General features: G+C 47.4%; 1 protein-coding gene across 1 annotated transcript; it reads left to right on the top strand.

Moving 5' to 3' along the window:
• Nucleotides 1-1,095: 1,095 nt before the first annotated feature.
• Nucleotides 1,096-13,718, top strand: SPSB2 (splA/ryanodine receptor domain and SOCS box containing 2). Its single transcript, XM_069650640.1, has 3 exons — nucleotides 1,096-1,235; nucleotides 6,178-6,926; nucleotides 12,558-13,718. The coding sequence occupies exons 2-3, from the start codon at nucleotides 6,185-6,187 to the stop codon at nucleotides 12,683-12,685; spliced, it is 870 nt and encodes a 289-aa protein (XP_069506741.1). The 5' UTR covers nucleotides 1,096-1,235; nucleotides 6,178-6,184; the 3' UTR covers nucleotides 12,686-13,718.
• Nucleotides 13,719-21,145: the final 7,427 nt, after the last annotated feature.

The raw sequence follows: 21,145 nt of genomic DNA, 5'->3' as shown, positions 1-21,145 counted from the left end.
ACTCAAACCAGCCCTGAAATGGACATGGAGAAGGGGGTGGGGTAAAACGCAACCTTGAGGGTGCGATATGTAGTAAGTGTCCTTTCACTTACGATATACAGACATAGTGTGACGGCCTGGACAAATGACAGGACACTATTGTGATTTAGTTGGGTCTTTGTCGTGTGTGGGGACTCCTCCTCTCGAAATCTCGCCCGCGTGATCTCGCGAGGAGTCCCAACACATAGATTCTAAAACGGGCATGTCTCCTCACGTGGCATGCATTGTTCTCTCAACCCGGCCGCGACAGTCATTTGGCCCAGGTGGCTCCTCGGAATGAGCACAGGTCGCGAAAGCCTTGGGCGGGGCCAGACTGACAAGTTCACGCGAACCAGGAATGCGGCCAAGTGAGGATCCCCGGCCTCTGAAAAGAAAGAGTTCCTGGAGCTCGCGGGGCGTGTGCGTCAGATGACGCACGCCGCTAGACTGCAGCGAAGGCGTGCTTACGTTAATATCGCGATTTGTATAGGCACACGCTGAAGTAGCAAGGTTGCCCAGGTAACTCCCGGTCAATGCGATTCTATGTTTCAGTATGGTTCCACGTAGCAATCTAGTGCATTCTGGGAACTGTAGTTGCACTTTCACTTAAGTAGCTACAACAAAAGGAAAACCAACGACTGTAAAAGTGGTGGCATGGAGTCATCTGGTCAATTTAGGAATACCTAAAGAGCGCATTAAGGAAGTCCTCCTTCGGAGATACTTTTCATTTTTTTACACTGTAGTCTGTAGAAAGTAATCGGGACGTGGGTTGGATGTGGCTGGGGACAGGAGAAAAGCTAGTGCATGGCATGCTCAGTCTCCCCTGATAACATGTGTTTTATAGTGCTTGCTACCAGGGACTTGCAGCTTCGAGGCACTGTAAATGACATGACAGGCGTTTCTTTTTGCCAGCGCTTTTCGATCCTGTGACCTGACGCGTGATGTAATGACGGAGCCCAGGCGGGATTCCTAGAGCTGTGTCTCCCGATTTAATAGTTTGGGCGGGGCACGTAGCCAGCCAAACCACCCCGTGGAGGCGGATCCAGGGCAGGTATATACATGAGCAGATAGGCCGTACTACACAGTGTAGCCGCTGTATTAGAGCAGAGGCGTGACCAAGGAAGTGTGAACGCAGACTGGGGGAGTGCAGGTGACACCAGACTCGGAGAGAAGGAAGGACCGATTCGGGGGAGTGTGGCCTCGAGCAAAGGGAAGAGGTAGGCACCCACACTATCTAGCACAACAACTGTTCATCCTACGCCAGCGCTCCTACCCCCCTCACACACACACACAGGGCTTGCACGAATGCAACAGTACCTAGTACCATCCACAAAGCCAAGCCCTGCTATACAACCCTGCCACAATTGTTCCTTCGACAGGATCTCCCACGGCCAGTCTAACACCGACCGAGCCCCACGCAGGCCATTAACTGTCAACATGCGTTTGCCCCCCACAGTCGGTGCACCATCGCCAACGCTCTAGTCCCATCACCCAGACCCTGGCCCCTCACCCCACACTCCACACAGATGCAACTGTCTTGAGTGGGGTGGAAAGGCGCAGGTCCGCGGCTTTAACATGGCCCAAGAAGCGAGGAGGCACGCTTGGTATAGTATTTCGTTTAAGCTTCTGAATTTTAGCAGCAACAGTCTTGTAGTTTGCTCAGAGGATAGCGTTCCGTGTAACACATTGTGTTGCATAAGGGAGCCTGCGCTTTAACGAGCGAGTGGTCGAGTGTCTCGACTTTTCCAGCGCACTCTGCTTGTAGAACGACCAGAGTCCTCGCCGCGAGTGTTATTGCCCTCCAGCTCCTGAGAGAAAGTATGGGCACGCAACAGAAGCTCGCATGCGAAACTGAGCGCAGTAAGAGGGTGGGGGAGCTTTGAACTACAACTATTGGCGCTGAAATGGCCTTTAAAATAGCACTCGTGGAGGGTTCTTTGTGTTTTTGCTAGGTCTGAGACCCGGCGCACTTAAAGCTCTGCAGTGTACCGCTCCCAGAACCATCATTCCTACACATCCCTCTCAGACAGAGAACCAACACTCCTGCGCTTTCTTAATAGCCAGTGCTCCAACACCCTTCCCTGCAGTCCGCATCAGTAAGCCAATGACAGCTCTCCTACGCCACCTGCTGAAACAATGGCTTCTACACCACCCCTACATTTTGCACCACCCCCAAGGCTGAGATGCAACATCGCACTCCAATCGGTGCTTCCATGCCTTCTTTTTCTGCCAGTGCTTTGGTTGCATACCAGGTCTATCAATACAGTCCATTAACACCGGCCTGCGCAGCCACTTCTGTTGCATGTCACCCCTCCTGGCAGCATGGTAGCTCCCAGGACATGTGCAATGGTTACCTAGTCAATAAAAGGGACAAGCCAGTTCCTGCTTGTCCGTTGACTAAGAACAGACTCCTGTGTTGTTATTGCTGGTGCTGCGCAGCATGCCGAGGGCCTACCCGCGTGACCCGGAATCCGGATGGTGCTCCTGCTGGGCAACACCGTCCCACTGTTGTCCTGCCTTTTGGTTGTAGCCCCCTGAGCTTCTATCCATGTTACAACCAAAAGACCAGGGGCTATAGCCCCATAAGATCCCCCCCCTAGCAACGCCAGTGACCCACAGCCAGTGCACTTCAACGTAGTCCAACACTGCTGAGTGGTTCCTCGCCAGGCAATAGTTCCCTCACAAGCTCCCACATCAACTCAATGAAATGGCTCCAATGTCATCTTTCAATCAGCATTAACCATCCCTCTGTGGGTGCTCCTACGCCACCCCCGCGTAGGCAGGCCCCCACCCACACTCTCATTCACTGCCCTTATCTCGCGGACACAACACGTTCATGCAATGAGGAACCAAAGGATTTGTGTCCCACATCTCAAGTGCAAAGTGCCTTCATATGGAGTGACGCCCACCACCCCGTCCGCAATTTGTATAATGGAGACCCAACGCCTTCAACAGTCTGATGCTGTCAGGGCTTTTAAGTGGACCTGGGCTGACCGGGGGCTCGGCCCCGGCAGTTTCAAAAACATGCCCTCGAGCCCGGGCTATGCTACCCGCTTTCCTCTGAGGCTGCAAGTCAATGAACAGATGGCAGTACGACTCTAGCACAGTAGATGTCACTATCGACCCTTGTTTAGAATCCCATCAGCTTGATACTTTCGTAGGTGTTTAGTAATACTCCAAAGGGGCAACTAATATAGAGATTACATGGTCTGATCTTTGCAACATATTGAAGTCTTGCCATTAGAAGGATAGAATACAATTGAGACGTACGAATCTTGAGTTTCTCCATCTGAGGTGCTGAAACCGGAGTTGAATTATTTTAGTTTTTGAGGTTTTAATATTTCGTTCCTGTTCTTTAAATGTTTCTAACTTTGATGAATACCAGCACTCTGCCACGTCTACTAGTCCTCTCCTTTAGATATAGAGGAGAGTGAGGGGTGAGCGGGGAGCTCTAAAGTCGTGATAACAATACTTGGGTGTGAGGGTCTGGAGCAGCCTCAAATCCCAAGTAGGCAATACACTTTTAAAGGAGGTGCTGCTTGTGTATCCATTGGGCTAAAGAGGGCTTTTGTGGCAGAGGCGTAGCCAGGATTGTCTATCAAATGGGGCCTGAATCTAATGTAGATGGGCCCATTGTACACTTCTGCCCAAGACAATGGACTAGAGGGGAAACTTGGAGAAAATGAATACACAAGAGTACCCCCCTACAAATATTTGGGGTATGATATGGAAGGGCAAAAGGAGAAAAGAAGATAATATTAGTTACTGGGAAGTCGGCTCGATCTGATGAAAATTACGGAAAGATTTGCAGACTGTATGGCAGTCTATACACAAAGGTGTCGTCATGTTTTATCAACGGGCCGTCCTACTAGAAGCTAGCTATATTTGTGATCTGAAGTGGCTAGAAACATTGCCGTTGCATACAAGGCATAGCGCAGTGTTCCAATGGAAGCAACATGTCACCATCTGGGATGCTCAGGCAAAGTGCGGGATCCTTTTTATTGTGGCTTTTAAAGAGCCTATGTGCCCCATGTTGAATTTTTTTGGGGGGGGATGTGTCCCTCCGGTGTGCACATATTGGAAAAGTTCAGAAACATCAACATATCTTTATTTGAAGAGATTGATTGGATGTTAGAGTTCCATGAATTACCTGCACAACTTGTCTATAAACTGGGTCTGTGTGATTGGATCCGAATTTAGACACATTTAAAATCGAATATTGGTTATTCTAAGAACACTTATATTTATAAAATCCTTCACCTAAGTTAAGACGATTTATTTTACTACTTAGTAGATTTAATCTACAAACCCTTGCTTGCAGTCACGTGACCCAGAATGGGGATACCTGGTAATAAGAGAATATGTAGAATTGATAACTTAATTGAAATGAATGGACGCGTCTTAACTTGCTGTATAGGTTTGGGAAGTCTGTACCTGAAACGTCTTGGGAGATTTGTGTACGACATAGAATGGAAGTGGAAAGTCTTTTTCCCTAAATAAATAAAGCACTGTTTACCCAATGGCAATTGGTGGAAAGTAGATTCAATGGGATTAAGTATATGATTACCAGATCTTAGAAAAGGGACATTGGTATTAAAATAGTTTTAAATGTATATATCGAACTCGAAATTAATGCAAAGTTCAGGAATACTTTTAGGATTGTGTAGCTCTAAGATTTAACCCCAATGTTATGAAATGTTTTAAGATGGAAATATTGGAGATTCATTGAGTATTCTATTCGAATTTACAATTATATAATGAGATTCATTGTATGGAAATTCGATGTATTGCAAGTAGATGAAATAAAGTATAAATGAGATGTGAGAAGTTCACTTTGTGCTCAATGTTTTAGAAAAAGCAGTGTTGCCACTCCTCGTTTCTTTTTCATTATGTGGTGGGGGAAGTTGGCTCGGAGAGCCCCAGCTCAAGGGCAGCATTTGGAGGGTCCCACTTAAGCCCCTGACAGTGCCCACAAGTCTTTCAAAGATTCCTTGGATATTTGCAGTCCTTCGTCCACGCCTGGACACTTCTTGCATTCCATCTTCAGATATCCTGTTTTTATTCTACTCCAAGCAAAGCTGCACACTCTGGTACAGCGCTGGCCCTTTGGGCGGAGGTCCGGTTGGCCGTGGCCAACAAGGTGCAGGGACCTACGTGCCAGGATGTTGAGGTTTCCCTAAATTGATTGTCCCCCTATGATGGCAAAGCGTCTGTTTCCTCAAGCTAGGTTTGCGCTCAATAATACCCCAACAATAACTGAAGCACTGAAACATGTAATTCTTTGGGTGTTAGTATATGTAAGCAAGCACTAGCTGCTCAGTACATGGAGCTGTACTGCGCGTGAATGCACCACGCAGAAATGGCTTGCTGTGTCCCGCATGTCATGTTTGCAGGACACAGCAGCCTAATGGCTCATAGAACGGTGCATTACGGTTTCATACTGACTTAAAGCCCTGGTTGTTCTAAGCCACATACTTTTCCTAAGGTCAGCCAGCTTCATTCATGCAGTCGCTGTCCAGAAGCACTGTCTGTATGGAAGCGCTGCGTTTATGGAGGATCTGCGTGATTTTTCCGTCGCGGAAAAGTCCTTAACGAAAAAATGTGCATGATAAAATTTGTGAGGCACAAAAGGTTCGCGCATTTCCCATGCAAACATGCATTCAAAACCACTACATACCCACAACACTCCCCCAGCATTAACAAACCCTACTTACCTTTTTTACACGCTGAGTCCCTGCAGCGCCACTTCCGTGATCGGGAACCGGCGCCCGAGATTCCTTTTACTTTAAAAAAAAAAAGATAACATTCAGGAGCTGCAGGGGTGTCCCCCACAACCCTCGCTTTTTGTTTGGTCCGATCGTACAATTCCTTTATGGATTTGCTAAAGAGGGGGGGGGGGGGGTGGGTGTGTGTGTGTGTGTGTGTGTTCAAATCTACTAGCCGCATGGTGAAGTAACTTATCTAACTTGCGCACATGGTGCAAAAAAGTGGCCTGCTTTGACCAAAAATACTAGCCCACACTAGCATGTTGTGGTTTTGGTTCGGGCATTGCCCTATAGGCCAGTCCGTGCCTGTGTGTGTACACCCTTTATCTCTCAGAATTGTCTTGTATGCACTGATGCAGTTTAGAGCTCTCACTGCCTCCTGCTTGTCTTCTAGGCACTGCATGAAGAAGTCACTTTGGGGACCTCCAGCCCGGCAACGAAAAGCCGGCAAATATCGTCTGAAGGACAAGACTGAGGCGCCGCTTCCCGTCATGGGCCTACGATTGTCCGTCCAGCCCCCGCCTGCACCCCGCATCCTGGACCCGAGCCCGCCAGACGGGCTGTCGGAGCTGCTGTCGCGGGATCCCGTGGGCCTCCAGGAGCAGCTGCAGAATGGCTGGAACGCCAGGGACTGCTCGGAGAACCTCGTGGTCAAGGACGACGGCCTGGTCATCTGGCGCAAACCCCGTGCGCAGTTCTCGGACGCAGTGCGCGGGCTGCGCGGATACTCGCGCGGCCTGCACGCCTGGGAGATCCACTGGCCGAGCAGCCAGCGGGGCACGCACGCCATGGTCGGCGTGGCCACGCGCAAGGCCCTGCTGCAGACGGAGGGCTACACCAGCCTGCTGGGCGACAACGCCGAGTCCTGGGGCTGGAACCTGAGCCGGATGGAGCTGTGCCACCGTGCCAGGAGGAGACCCGGAGAGCACTACCCGGCGGCCTGGCCGAGCAAGGCCATGGACACGCTGCCAGACAAGGTGGTGCTGGTGCTGGACATGGAGGAGGGGAGGCTGGGCTTCGTGGTGGACGGGGAGTACCTGGGCACGGCCTTCCATGGCCTGAAGGGGCAGACGCTGTACCCGGCAGTGAGCGCAGTGTGGGGCCAGTGCGAGGTGCGCATCCGCTACATCGGACACCAGAAAGGTAAGGTCGGCCAAGGGAGGAGGGGGTAGTGGGGGAGGCGGGGGGGGTGGGGGTACTCTTACATGCACACTATGCCTACATCCGGAAGCCTCTGAAATGAACTGGATTACAGGTCGGCATCCCCACTTTAAAGGGGTCTGTCCCAGGCTTGCCACCACAATGCCTGGAATTGTGCCTTCACTTGGCACAGTGCCAGGCATGACACTACTTTGTGCGATCCCATTAGAAGGACCAGCCAGCACTGACCAAGCCAATAGCGTTGGTTTTTACAGTTGTTCATTGCAGTGGAGTAACTTTGCTGAAAATGTTGAGGGGGACATGACATCTGAAGAAAAGGTGCCCCAGCCAAATGAATGGGGACAAAATAGAGTGCCATAAAAGTTGGGTGGGACAAACACCCCTGTCTCCCCCCCCCCTTAAATTACGGCCATGGTTCATTGCATCCTTCATCGATGGGCATGGATTTGTGTCGGCCCATAAAGCCCAAGCCTAGCTCAAAAAGCATGCAAGCTGAAGGGCTGGCCGTCACGTGACTATTCTCGGTGAGCAGCCGCCCTCTGCAGGCTCAGGTGACTATTCTCTCATGTTTCATTGGCGGCGGATGCACAATGCCTATACAATGTGCATCTCTGTACCATGTGGGATGCAGAGCCCACCCCTCTCCATCCACAGTAGAGACCAATCGTCGCAGTGTAGCCCTCCTAAATAAAGAGACCTGATGAGACGTGTGTAAAAGGACATGCATGCACTGCTTGAAAACCATGGCTTGCAACAAGATGAGAATGCTGCCATGCCAAGACCCAGCACCAGTTCACCAGCCATGCCTGTGCTCGGACGGCATCAACATTCATGGGTTCCATGTGTTAAAATCGCGGCTGTGGTTACAAAATATTGCGGCAAAAAGGCTGTGGTTTTGGCGCTGCAATCCATGTAAAGGATGCATGGGACATCCCTGCAACCCCCAGACTCCTTAAATGGTATAATGGGGTACACCTTTACCGGGTCAAACTACAGCATTATTTTTTTATTTTTATATAGGTGACATTTTTGCCACAAATTTCCTCTGGTTGAAGCCCGTACCTGGCTGATCAAGATTAGAGCAGCATTCCCCTCTGGGACAACGGTCGCCTATGCTGTACTCGGTCGCCTATGCTGTACTTGGTCGTGGCCTGCAAGTTTCACATTTAATAAGGGACTTTAACTTGCATGCATACCTTAAACGAACTAGAACATGTCTAGCAATGCACACCTAAACGTCTATACAAAAGAAAACGGTTCATAAATCCATTTGGGTGCAGGGGAGGTATCCCAACCCTGACGCAAAGTGGTCAAAGGTGCCCAGTTCATGGACACTCCCGTCCCCTTAGGTTATTCCTCTGACCCCAGTACGCTTTCCAGAAGATCTCTGTTCAAAGCTTCTTTATTTTGCAGAGGTCAACCAGTCACTGTACGCGTTTGGGGGAACTTTATTTTTTTTTTTTAAAAATGTTCCCCCTTCAAGTCCCAATTTCTGAATACACCGGCTCATGAGGTGTACTCAGAACTGGGGACTTGACTTGGGACCTAGTGGAAGAATTGGTTTGTAACTAATGATAGGGCTGTGAGTATGGTAAAGTATTATATATATATATATATATATATATATATATATATATATATATATGCTTTTTGAATGTAAATTGTTCTATGGGATGCTAGATAGCCCATATGTTTGTTCCGTTGAGGGTCGGGGGTCCCAAAAACGCGTAGATCGACTGGTTGATCTTCTGGGAGTGTATTGTTGTCATGGGAATTATATAAACCTAGATATGAATGGAACTGCTTGAATGTTTGTGAGTGGATTATTCAGCCTTGCGGTGTGGGTGTGCAGGGGACGGAGTGTCCATAAACGGGGCACTTTTATTGTACACCTTAAACCAAGCCAGTCCCAAGTTCCAAAATATATAGAATTGCCACTCCCATATCCATGAGCTATGCAGGAAAACGAAACAAAAATCTAGCATGAAGCTCACCGGGCAGCCTTTCATTCTTTCTTCTCCTCTTCTGCCATTTCCACCCCCAGTGTCGGGCCTACTAGGGTCAAGGTGAAGAAGTAGGCCGGACGATGACGACTTTAAGGACTAGGGTGAAGAGTAGCGCCAGGAGGAGAGGGACCGAAGATGTGGGATGGTGGTTGTGACTAAGACTCCACAAATTACAAGCCTCTGCAGTCTTCTTTTATTTTCTCGTACCTGCGCCAAGACATGCTGGCAGAGGCGTTCAGATATCAACAAAAACCATCTGCGCTAAAGTGCTACCATATGCACCAAAAACGAAGAGCGGACAAACTGACTGCATGACGCTAACGTAATGGGAAGCCGGGCAGCGTAATAGGCTCGCGAGACCTGCGTCTAATCAATTTTCACGGAGAGCCGATTTACTAGAGAGCCTGTTACTATGAGGCAGTCACTCTGGGCAGGGTTTGAAATTGCGGGGATCTGGGTGCGATTTAGCTCCTGCTTGTATCCTACAAGATCCTGGTTAGCTTGACGCCAACAGCTACTGGGAGCTACGTTTGGATCCCCGGGCCAAATGATGCACAACAAACACACCTATGTGAATTTAACTCTGTTTGGCACAATATTTAAATGAACATTAGGACACATCTGTACCACAAGAGGTTATAAATAATGGGCAAAATGTTGTTGGCGTTTCTCGATTGTAAGTTCCACATAAAATGCAATGTACTAGATCCCTGCTCCCGGGTGGTAGCGGGGCTTGGCAGCAGCGGCGCCGAGTACGCAGGTGCTCCAGGACCCCCAAGAAAGGCCATCTGCCTAACAGTCCCTATGCTTTGCGTGGGATTTTTTTGTTTGTTTTGTAGCTGGCACCAGCCTTGCTCCACACCCCCACGGGAAAATCAGAAGTCTGTGCCCCTGGAAGGCCATCACTGTGAGTGACGGTGTAATGAAGTCTCTGACTGAGAGCCATTCAGCATACCCCAAGAAGCTGTGTGGTACCCCACCAATTCATATGAGTGATATGAGCAGTCTACGTTTTATGGGGTCTGTGAGATGCACCGTTTAGTAGGTGGTCGACGAGATGGCCATTTTAGAAGTCAGTCTCTCATTGTGAAAGGCAGAGTGATTTATACGGTTACTCTGCAATACAGACCGTGCAGACTGCCCAGTAAGCGGGCAGTCACTGTGAAAGGCTGGCAAGGAAGTAGGTGGTCGCTGTGGGAGACAAAGAGTGAAATGCAGTTAATGTGAGGTACAGTGAACGGCTCGACACCGTGAGGCAGTCGGTGGGGTGGGCATCGCGTGTGTTTGTGCACGAGACAGTGGGTCACAATGGGAAAAGGTGCTGTAGACAGTTCCCCCCCCCCCTTACAAACATGCAGCCAATCTGTGTGGAATGTTTTTTTTTCAGCTCATCAGTCACATCACTGGTGCCTTTAGTAATCCGCAATCACATTTTATTAAAGCATTGGCAAAGCCAACTGGTTCGGATTTGTGTAAAGGAGCTTGTTGGGCCGACGTGCCCCTGTCAAGAGGCAGCCTGCATGGCTGAAGGTTTGCTTTGTTGCTGGTATCCAACTAGCTGGCAACGCATTTGAGCACAAACAATGAGTTCAAAGTCCCCACCTTCAAAAGGGCCAAAGCAGGAGTGGCCTGTTTCACGTTCCTTGCTCCTGTATTGGAACGCCCTCCCCACAATCCTTCGAAATGAGACATCCCATCTAGCCTTCCACCAATCACTCAAAACGGAACTCTTCAATTAGCTCACGCAATACTCTGCCTAGCAACCCCCCCCCCCCTCCAGTACTCTCTGCCCTCACAGGAGGAGCTGGATGCTGCCAATGTTGTTGTAGTTTAGGAACTTACCCTGCATCCATGAGGAGGACTCCTGCCCTCACTAGCTCTGTCTGTTACCTCAATCTTACTGACTGTATCTCAGCACTTCTCGACGCCCCTTGTCATTTTACTTACCATCTTATGTCATTGTATTTCTCGCCTGTCTGGCAATGGGTACAATGTAACCAAGAACCACAGACAGCTGCTCCTGTCACTTTCTGTGTAACAGCGCCCTGGGCCGCTTTGTGTGCATTATACATTCAAATAAATACATTTTAAAAAATGGTGGTGCTTTAGCGCTCTTTAGTTTTTGCTCTCCTTGGCATGAAAGGGCTACCTATGAGATGAAACAAATGGCTACATCTAGCTGCAACATGTCAGCCAAAATGGCTACCGTACTAGTTGACCCCAAAATGGCAATTATGAGCAAAAAACGAAGTGGTGTGGCCGTGCCGTCTCAGACAAAATGACGTAACCTCACTATATGGTGCTACACGCACACGTCATAATGTATGCTAGGTACACAATACCTTTGCAGCTCTATATATTACCACTGGCTAGGTAGTGCTAAAGAACCACTTACGAGACAAAGCAAATGTTCCACTTCTCTCCTGTGTCGAGTCCCACTCCCTATAAAACCACCTGTTTTCTTATCTCCTGGTAGATTATGAGTGCGAAATTCATTGGTGAGAGAAGTCTGCACCTTTTTATTCTTAACTACGTCACTATCCCAGGTGTAAACATTTCAAGTTGCAAAATGTTCTAGCCAGCCATAAAGCCACTCGTCATCTCAATTCTACACAAGCACAGCATGCCGTTTCTCATTCAATGTTCATGTAGTATGCCGGAGGCTTCAGAAACCCAGACCTCAACGAATGAAGCCCGTCCACAGATTAACATAGACCATACGTCCTTGTAAGACCTGCCTACAGAGTACCGGCATCATAACGTGGCAGAGAAACCCCCATACACAGACAAGGATCACGAGCCTCTTGTGAAATTGTTGGCTGGCGGTGACACTTAAAATGCAATTCCTCACCAGAACCACTTTCGAAATGCATTTTTGAAAGACAGCTTTGCTAGGCACCTTGCACTGTCCACATATCACAGCTCCTGAAGAAAATCCCATCAGCCACATAGGGGATTGAAACATGTTGGGCCGCGTCATAGGAATCACATTTAGTCATTCATGTATTTGTGTATTACTTTTTCCACACAAGGTGGTTATTTGTACATTTCTTGACCGTCCATTATTGACGCTTTATTTTCTGCTATTGTTAAGTATGTCTACAATCAATTATTTGTCAGTTGATGTATATTTTGCATGTATCTATTGAAATAATGTTTTAAACTAAAACAATTGGTTAGTAATCCAGTGTATATATATATATATATATATATATATATATATACATATATATATATATATATATATATACGGGTTCCAAGTTGCATCTGTTTCCTACGGCACTTGGAAAAGAAAGGGCAGTCAATAGTAGGAGCCCCGCACCTACTATGGTCATTCGTCCATGGTATCTACTGCCATTTCCCATTCGCCACAAGTCCACCCACCGTACCTAGCACTGGCTAGTGGCTGGTGCACACTGTGGGCCCTGCGACTTGACATCTTCGCCCCCCTCCCCCCGTCATTGCCAGGCATGTTTGAGGACTTCACACTTTGGGTGGGCCTGGGAAGCATGCATTCTGCCCCTCCATGCGCGAGGTGCACTACAGCTGATGCGGTGTCATGGCAACCCTCTTGCGTCACTCACCACATGTCTCCTTCTCTTTGCAGCTGAGCCCCGGCCGCTGATGCAGCTCTGCAGGCGGGCGGTCCACGAAGCCCTAGGGGGCCACCGCACGCATGAGATCGAGAGCCTGCCACTGCCGCCCCCCTTGACGAGATACCTGCAGTTTCGGTGAGGGCGTCTATTGGCTGAGAGAAACCCCCGCACTGACTCGCGTTGGGCAGCGAAAGGGCGGTACTTCCGGTGGGGAGCAACACACCACGCACAGTTGACTTGTTTTTACTGCAACGGGGTTCTGTTTGACATAACCTCTCAACTCTCCTTCATTGGGGGGTGGTTCTTAAAAACACGAAATGCCTTGCACTACAATAGGGTCACCCTCGCCTCCTTCCAAAAAAAGGGGGGTTGCAGCTTCATGGAGCTCGATGGGATACCCCACACCTCTCATTTCTGCTGACTTCAATGGATCACCCCTAGCAGACCCGCATCCTCGTTTTCCATTGACTTGTGTTTGGATCATCCTGCCCGTGCAACTGCATCTATAAAAGGGAGACTTCCATAGACTTCAGTCTCAATAAAAACTCCAGCATCAACTGCCTTGAAGGTTTGAAAAAGCAAAGCGCAGCCATGCATTGCCTGGGCAGGAGATGTGGTTCAGGGCAATTTGGAGATGAAATTGAGGACTTTGTGTTCTGAATGCACAAAATGCATCCTTTTTAGATGAATGTGCCGGTGACTTGCAACAAAATGTGGTTAGCGATTTTCCCCCCAAACCAGGTTAGTGGGGTCATGCAGATTTTGCAGCTCTGCAATCCTTCTTCTGTGTCGGTCTGCAGAAATTCTGGCAAGCCAGTGGGCGAGCAAAAGGAAGACGGGCGGCATCCATCGAAAAGAAATCCTCTGGTTAATGGGTGCCCAGGGAGGTTAATGGGTGCCCAAGGAGGTTAATGGGTGCCCAGGGAGTGAATGAGCGCCTATATGGTCTAAACTACAGCGGACCCAATGGAGGGTAGAGAGTACGCACAGCAACGCTAAATCTGTAACATGTCCGTGTCAACATCCATTTTTTTTGAATATGTAGAAAGACATTTATTTTGGTAAGCGTTAGTTTCTTTTTAAAATGTGTTCTTGTTTTTAATGGCTATTTATTGACATATTTTATGTATGTTTCAAATAATAAACTGACTTAAATTATATAAAAAAGGAAACGTGATTTATTTAATTCTACCAACAGTGGCCATTGGAGGTGCGCGCCTCCCCGGCGCGCTCTTAAGTTTAGAAAAACTCCTTGCTGCCAGGTAAGGGATGGAAACCCAACCAAAAATAGCTCCCAAACCTAATGAGTCTATAGTTTGTGCTTGAAATGGACATTTATTGTGGATCCCAGCAGTGATTTTTATTTTGGTGGGGTCGGTGGGTTGGGGGTGGTTTCTCTCGCCCCCGCCCCCCCACCCCGAGCATATGCATAGGAAGTTCTGCAGTAGGTTGACTTGAAAAATATGTGGCCAATGTAATTGACATGAAATGCAGATGCGCCCTGTAGCAAAGGAGAGTGCATTCATGGTGGTAGTTTTTCTCTTCCCATTGCATATTGTACGCCCACAATCCCTGAATATCTTGCCTCCTTTCCTGAGTCATCGAACCCTGTGCGCGCCAGTGGCTTCAATAACCCCCCCCCCCCCCCCCGCCCCTCATTTTTGCACTTTTGTGAACCGCGCGTCACTGCTGTTGGCCTTCTCCTTAATATGGAATTTGCTATCCTGCGCCCTTTCCTTAACCACCCTCTTCTCTTTACTCTCTTCTCCCGCCCTTGGTCCTCGTCTTCCTCTCCCGCTCACCCCTCCCCCCCCCAGGCCCGCTTTGGCCTATCTGGCAAGTGCGAGCCACTTTTATGCGACAATGTGGACCGTTGGATACGTGAAGGCACCATTTTTGCCATACGTTTGAACCAAAATGTGCCTTAAACAGTTTGAAACAACAAGCATTGAAAAGTGACTTGACATTGTGGTCTACCTGTTTGGACGCAGTCTTGCCCCTCCTGACCGTCCTATCCTTGTCTCCCTCTGCTGTCATCGTCTACCCGGATACCGTCATCTGCTTATCCCATCCTTGCCCACAACACCTTCTCCGGCCAATTACAACTCGCCAAAACGACCTCCTCCGCCCTCTTCACCCTAGCCACTCGCCTACCTCCTCACTTGCATGTGTTCCTCTACCCTGCACCGTTCTCTCATGTAAACTACCTTTTTGATACCCCCCCAAAAAATGCATTCCCTCATCCCTACTTTCTTCATCCCACTCACCTTGCTTGTTTCAAGCTTCCTCTTACCCCTCCACCTACCCTAATTCGTTCCTAGCTACCCATCACCTCCATGTTCTACATGATTTCCTCCAATCTTATTGTCCCACCCTATTGGCCTAGTCCTCTAACTACCTCTTCTACTCTGTCCCCCCCCCCACCCCCCCCCCGGGCTTACCCTCGTCTCCTGCTACCCTTCTCTCCTCTTATGCTCTAACTCTACTCTCCACAACTACCATGCCCAACCTTCCTCACCCTTCTGCCCCCCTCCCCTTTTTGCAGTAAGATACACCCCAGATTATTACCCGTTCCAAGCATGAGGAGACTGTGCTAGTGCTGGTTTCAACAATGTAGAGCCTATGTCACCACTGCTAGGCCAGGTTCCTGCCAACTACACCTGATAGTACTGCTACTGTTTAGCCTTGCACTCTGCCCTATCTCTCTGCTGCTAGGCTGCACCTACCAGCAAACCACCCTGAAAAGTGGTGCTGCTCTCCTTTTTCTCCACACTTGGCATGCAGCACTCTGTTTTGCTTTGCGCACCATACTTTCCCACCCCACACCCCCCCCCCTCCCGCTTGGTCCCCCTGTGAAGCAGTCCTCCTGCCTTTACTGTGCTCTGACTAGTTTAATATCTCTCTCTCTCTCGCTCTCTCGGTGCCCCAATTAAGGGGCTCTTAGATCATGCCCCTGACCAATTTCATTAGATGGTGCCCCAAATCAAGTGGCTCCTGGGTTCTACCCTGATCTGATTGTGATGCGTGATTTTGCCTACACCCTGCCCCAATTGATCTGTTTTTTTTTTGTTTTAGATTGTGTGCCAGTTAATGTGATTATAGACTTTTCCACGAGTAATTTGTTCGGGAAAAGTGTTTGAACTGGGCCTGAAATTGCTGTATTCCTGAACTGTATACCACACTAATAGGCTCGGACTGTGCTGACAGTCATGCTCTGGGCATCTGCGTGGCTAATTTGACAGTTCGTCCACCATTTACTGTGCCCAAATTGCACCCTGATTTTGCACTTGGACTATGCACCAGATTATAGAACCATTTCTTTCTTTCTCTCAACCGCCCTGATCTAACATTCTCTAGATAAACCGCATGCTTGCTACTGCACCACACCAGGCATCCTAATCATGTGTTTGCATGGGCCAATCATGATCCATGGATTGGGATCATAAAGTGGAAGGGTTGGGGCTATGGCAACAAACAACCACCTAAACCCAGACCCGGAGCAGGTGACCCGCATCCAGATAACAGGTTTGTCAACAGGGCACCTTTCATCTCTGCTGCCATTTCTCTCTCTCTCTCTCTTCCCCTCCCCGCCCCCCCCCCCCCATTGCTCTGAGACCCTCGTCTTGCAGGACCCCACTTGATGGAAGGCTTAAGGAGGGCCACATTTGTTAGTCCTGGCAATTTAACCACTAGCCCTGAAGTTGGAAATGAATGCCACATCAATGTTTTTGGCCATGGATAATGGTAAATGAAGGTAACATTGTACCCAGGCGGCCTTCTTTCCACTTCATCAGATTTGGAAGCTAAATTAAAAAAAAAAAGCATATTCTCTTAAACTCTAATAGTGGCATATAAAGTAAACGTGGACAAATTGGCATCTGATGCAATGGGCCACCAATGTAAACACCCAACCAAGAAAAAGGACAAATACGATATCTAGGATAATGCATCATTGGAATGGGTTATGTGACACTGGAACCCCTTGATTTTCGAGGGGTTTGACCAGTTCTAACTATAGCTAACATCGCTGGGGATCTACTGAATTTGCCTAAGCAGGTGAGTAGCAACTCTGGACAGTTGATGGCATTTTATTTATTTTTTCGACTTTTTTATTCAGAGAAACCGTGATAAATTTATCGAAAATTCAATAACTTCTGAAACTTTCGAAAACTCTCTTTTCTTGACTTCATGTTCGAAGTTTCGCGTACTAAAATTTCCACGTGGCGCTTTTTGCCTCAAATCGGTCATCTTTTTGCTTCTGTTAACGGAGTATGAGCCCCAGTGTCCTCGTGGAGAGGCGGTGTTATCTCCCCAATCCGTCTGAATGTTGCCTCAATTAGATTCACCATTGCCACCAACCATCTCATAGTTTCCCCCGATAATCTGTCCATAGGTCGTTTTCCCGGATCATGCACGGGTTCTCGATTAGCGGTAGCAGCTGAACAACTCTGTTTTGTTTGGTGTTAGGACAGTCTATTATTAGATGTATCAGAGTTTCCTTCATCTCCGGGTTTTTGCATAATCGGCATTCTTTTTTATCGGAAACGCCCCTAATGGTTAGGATTTCCTGTGTTAACAGCAGATTTAATCTTGCTTTCATGAGCAGCTTTCTTCTTTTTTTTTCTGGGAATTTTACGCAGAACTTTATAGGAGATTTCACTTTATTAAACATAGGAGGGAGATGGGTTAAGAGTTTGTTTTCTGCGGCTAACTCCAATGTGTGTATTCAATCCATCGTTACCATTTTTTTGTTTAATTCTGTCCGGATGTTCTTTCAGCTCTTTTTCTGAAAAAAGCTATTTCTGGAGTTTCTCTTTCCTCTTCTCCATCCATCTTTTCAGAGCTGCACATTTGCCACTTTCCATTTTGTCCTTAATGATGTTAAAGGCTGGCAGCGTCTCAGCTAGGACTGTTTTCCTGAAAAAGCTCATGGCACTTTGATCTACCATGGATGCGAGGGATACTAGGCCCAGCTCTCTTCTAATAGCCACCATAGATGTTGATTTAGGGACTCCTAAGACTGCCTTCCAGACCAGCCCCTCCAGTCAAATCCAGATCTCGGCTGGGGTGAAAGTGAGACTTCCATTCCGTACACCAGAGCTGGAACCACTTTTCCCTTGTAGAAGTTTATAGCGGGGATTAGTGAGAACTTTCCAAATTTTTTGTCAATGACTCGCATTTGCGCTGTTAGTCTTTTGGCTTTATCCCAGAGCGGATTTTGCATAGCCATGTCTGTTCCTGAACTGTCAATATCGACGCCCAAATATCTGATGTTTTTTACTGATTACATTTTGACGTTTTCCAGGAACCAGGACAGTTGTTTCGGTTTTTTGTTCGGTGCTTTCTCGATCGTCAGAACTTTAGTTTTGGTTTTGTTGATTTCAAGACAGTTTTTACTGATGTATTTCGCCAGATTATTTAATTTTCGTTGTAATCCAATTTTTGTCTGATCGATTAGGATGATATCATCTGCATATAAGAGTCTTGGTATAGTTGTTTGCCCATTTTCGGTGGGAAGCTCCTAACTTCGATTTCGGAGTGTTGGAAGTCACCCAGGAAAGCAATCAATAGGGCTGGTGCCAAGGGGCAGCCCTGTTTGACCCCTCTATTCACCTTGATTTCCTTGGATAACGTTCCTTGCTGGCTTAGTTTCACTCTTATGGTGTTTTCTGAGTGAAGCGCTTTGATTGGATCCAGCACCGATTGAGGGCAATTCCAGGAGTGTAATTTGGACCACAGCATGTTTCGATCAATTTTGTCGAAAGCTTTTGATAGATCAATAAAAGCTAGGTGGACCTTTGGGCCCCTTCCTTCACCGTAGCTTTTAAGATGTTGATGATCATGATGTTGATAGAAGTGCTTCCATTTTTTTTGAAAACCCGTTTGGAGGTTGTCTTTCGATGGTCCGCTTTTTTCCCATTCTCTAAGATGGTCCAAGAGAAGGGTTGCATAGATTTTGCCAATGATATCGAGCAAAGTGATTGGCCTGTAATTAGCCGGGTCCTCGCGGCTCGCCTTTTTGTAAATTGGCACAATCACTGCTTTCTGCCAAGACTCTGGGATTTGTTGTTTTGTCTCGCATTCGGCAAATATCTTGCTAATCACCAAAGACCACTCGTTGGGAAATTGTTTGAGTGTCACGTTTGTCAGACCATTGGGGCCAGGCGCTCTAGATGTTTTTAGTTTCTTGAATTTTGGCTTCAATATCTTCAGGATTCGACAGGTTCACCCAGGTTGATTTTGCGTTACCCAACTTCAGAGATGGTGGTTCCTTTGCCTCTTCAAATTCCGACGTTAGATAGTTAATACATTTATCCTCATCAACTGCGTTGCTCAGGGGCATGTTCTGTGTCCAAGATGTCATTTTATCAGTGACCAGAATTCGCTTGGTTTTTTTTTTTTTTTTTTTTTTTTTTTTGGATGCTAGTCTTTTGTGGTATTTGTCTTCTTTGCCCTCCTTTTCAAACGGCGACCCATTTTTCTTTGTTCAACTAACGCTTTATTGAAAGCATGTATCGGCTGGACCGGGTTTAACATTTCCCCTTCAGTGGTTTGTTGTAAGGCAATAGTAGCGGTATGTAGTCCGGTCTTTCATCTATATTATTCAGGTTGTTGGACAGGACTTTCATGTCCCAAGCAATTCTGATTTTTGAAATGTCAGCTTCAGTAAGCCTTAGCCGTGATCTTTGACTATTTGTTTCCGTTTCTAGGGGGTATCCCATTTTTACTGATCTTGACCCATGCCATGCACATGTCAACATATTGTGATCGCTGTTGATAGCTCTTTCAACTCGGAAACTCTTCAGGTGTTCAATTAGACCTGAAGAGCTGCAGATATGGTCTAATGTTGCATTTGACGCTCCACGTTCCCAAGTTGGGATGTTTGTTTGTTTTGGGAACAATGTGTCAATGTTGTGGATGTTTCTTGTGGTGATCAGGTCCTTCCATGCTTTCCCTCACTCCCTGGTTGGGTGCGATGTTACAGGGTGTTGGTTGCTAGTTGGATTTGCCTGAGTCAGGTTGTTACAGTTTGCATTGAGATCTCCGCAGATAATGATTTCGATGTCTTCGAACTCCTCCTAGAGCTGGTCAATCGTGCTGCTCATATTTGAGCCGAAAAGTTTGGTTAACATGCGCTGCAGGTTCCAATAACAATTGATTATAGATAGCAGGTTTGCATGACCTCCGTTGTTTGTGACCCGTTGGGACCAAGTTGTCACGGTCACTAGCATTTCATACGCTTCTTTCCACTTTCGCGGTTCTGCCAGGCCCAGTCCTGTTTTGATTGCTGTTAGCAGACCCGCTGACGGTCTTCGCAACAGACCTTTCACAGCTGGAGAGATTTTTACTGAGAAGCCGTCAAGCACTGGTTTGGCCATCAGCCATGTCTCTTGTAAGCGTAGAATATCAAATCTGCCTAGGTTCACATCTCCAACCATTGTTAAATGCGAGTGGCCTCGAGTGTTCCAAGATCCCAAGCATAAAAGCTCATTTACGGGCCGTTCCTCTCCAGTGGCTGTCTCGGTGTAGTTTGCGAGGGCCGGCCAGGTCGCTGCTATTTGTTGCTTTTCTTGTTCCACGTCGATCTCAGCCAATTCCAGGGGCCTTTTGGTTGACCGAGTTGGAATGGCTTTTCTATGTGTTTAAACTTGTTGCAATTCGAGGATGGTTTGCTTTGTGGGTGGTGATGGTACTCCTCCTTACTCGGGCTTCTGTCTGATCGGTGTCCCTGCTCAAGACGGTCGGGGTGGGTTTCCTGTGTTCTTAAAGAATCGGGGACCTTTTCACCTTCGTTTCTTTCCCGTTTCGTTATTTCTGTCAAACGGAGGCTCATCTGCTCTAGTTCTTTGAAAGCCTGCTGTTCAATTTCCTTCCTTCTCTCTGTTTCTATGTGCATGTAGGCTTTAGCTCTTTTGTTGCTATGGTACGGTTCTACTAATTTAATGTCTTCTGATCTGAGGTGCCTTAGAAATTTAGATCTCCATTATCTGAAGTATTGTCGGACGATTTAGTGGTACGTGATCCTTCTTTGGATCCAGTTGTTCTAGTTTGAATACACGGGTCCAAACTTTCACTGTATATTTGTCTTCCACCCTCTCAGTCGATTGACTCTATTTTCTGGGGCTGCTTGGAATTTTAAATCTTCTAGATACATCTTTGTATTTGGCCTCGTGCCGTTCTTGTCGTTGAGTTGACTCTGTATGATTCATATTCTTCGTTTGGTACCCCGGAGTGTCATTGTTACCGTACAGTTCCTTTAGTGGTCATTGGTGTTTTTTTTTTTCTTGTGTTCTCGTAATGATTTTTACACTTTCTCTTTCCCTTATATCCTGTTTTATTTCGGTTAAAAGGAAACCCATCTGCTCGATTTCTTTGAAGGCTGATTGTTCGATGCCTTCTGCTTTTACATGTAAGTATGCCTTGGATGTTTTCCCACTGTGGTACGGTTCTGCTAACTTCAGGTCTTCGCTTCTGAACTTCCTTAAGGATTTTGTTTTCCTCATTATCTGGATGACAGTGGAACGGTTCAGTATGAAGAAATCTTTTCTCCCCTCTTGTTGTTCTAACTCGACGGGTCACTTCCTTTGTTTTTTTGTTG

This window comes from Ambystoma mexicanum, chromosome 3p (assembly GCF_040938575.1).
Source record: "Ambystoma mexicanum isolate Mex_15411 chromosome 3p, UKY_AmexF1_1, whole genome shotgun sequence".
NCBI classification, from domain to species: domain Eukaryota; kingdom Metazoa; phylum Chordata; class Amphibia; order Caudata; family Ambystomatidae; genus Ambystoma; species Ambystoma mexicanum.
This window is presented reverse-complemented; position numbering and strand designations above follow the sequence as displayed.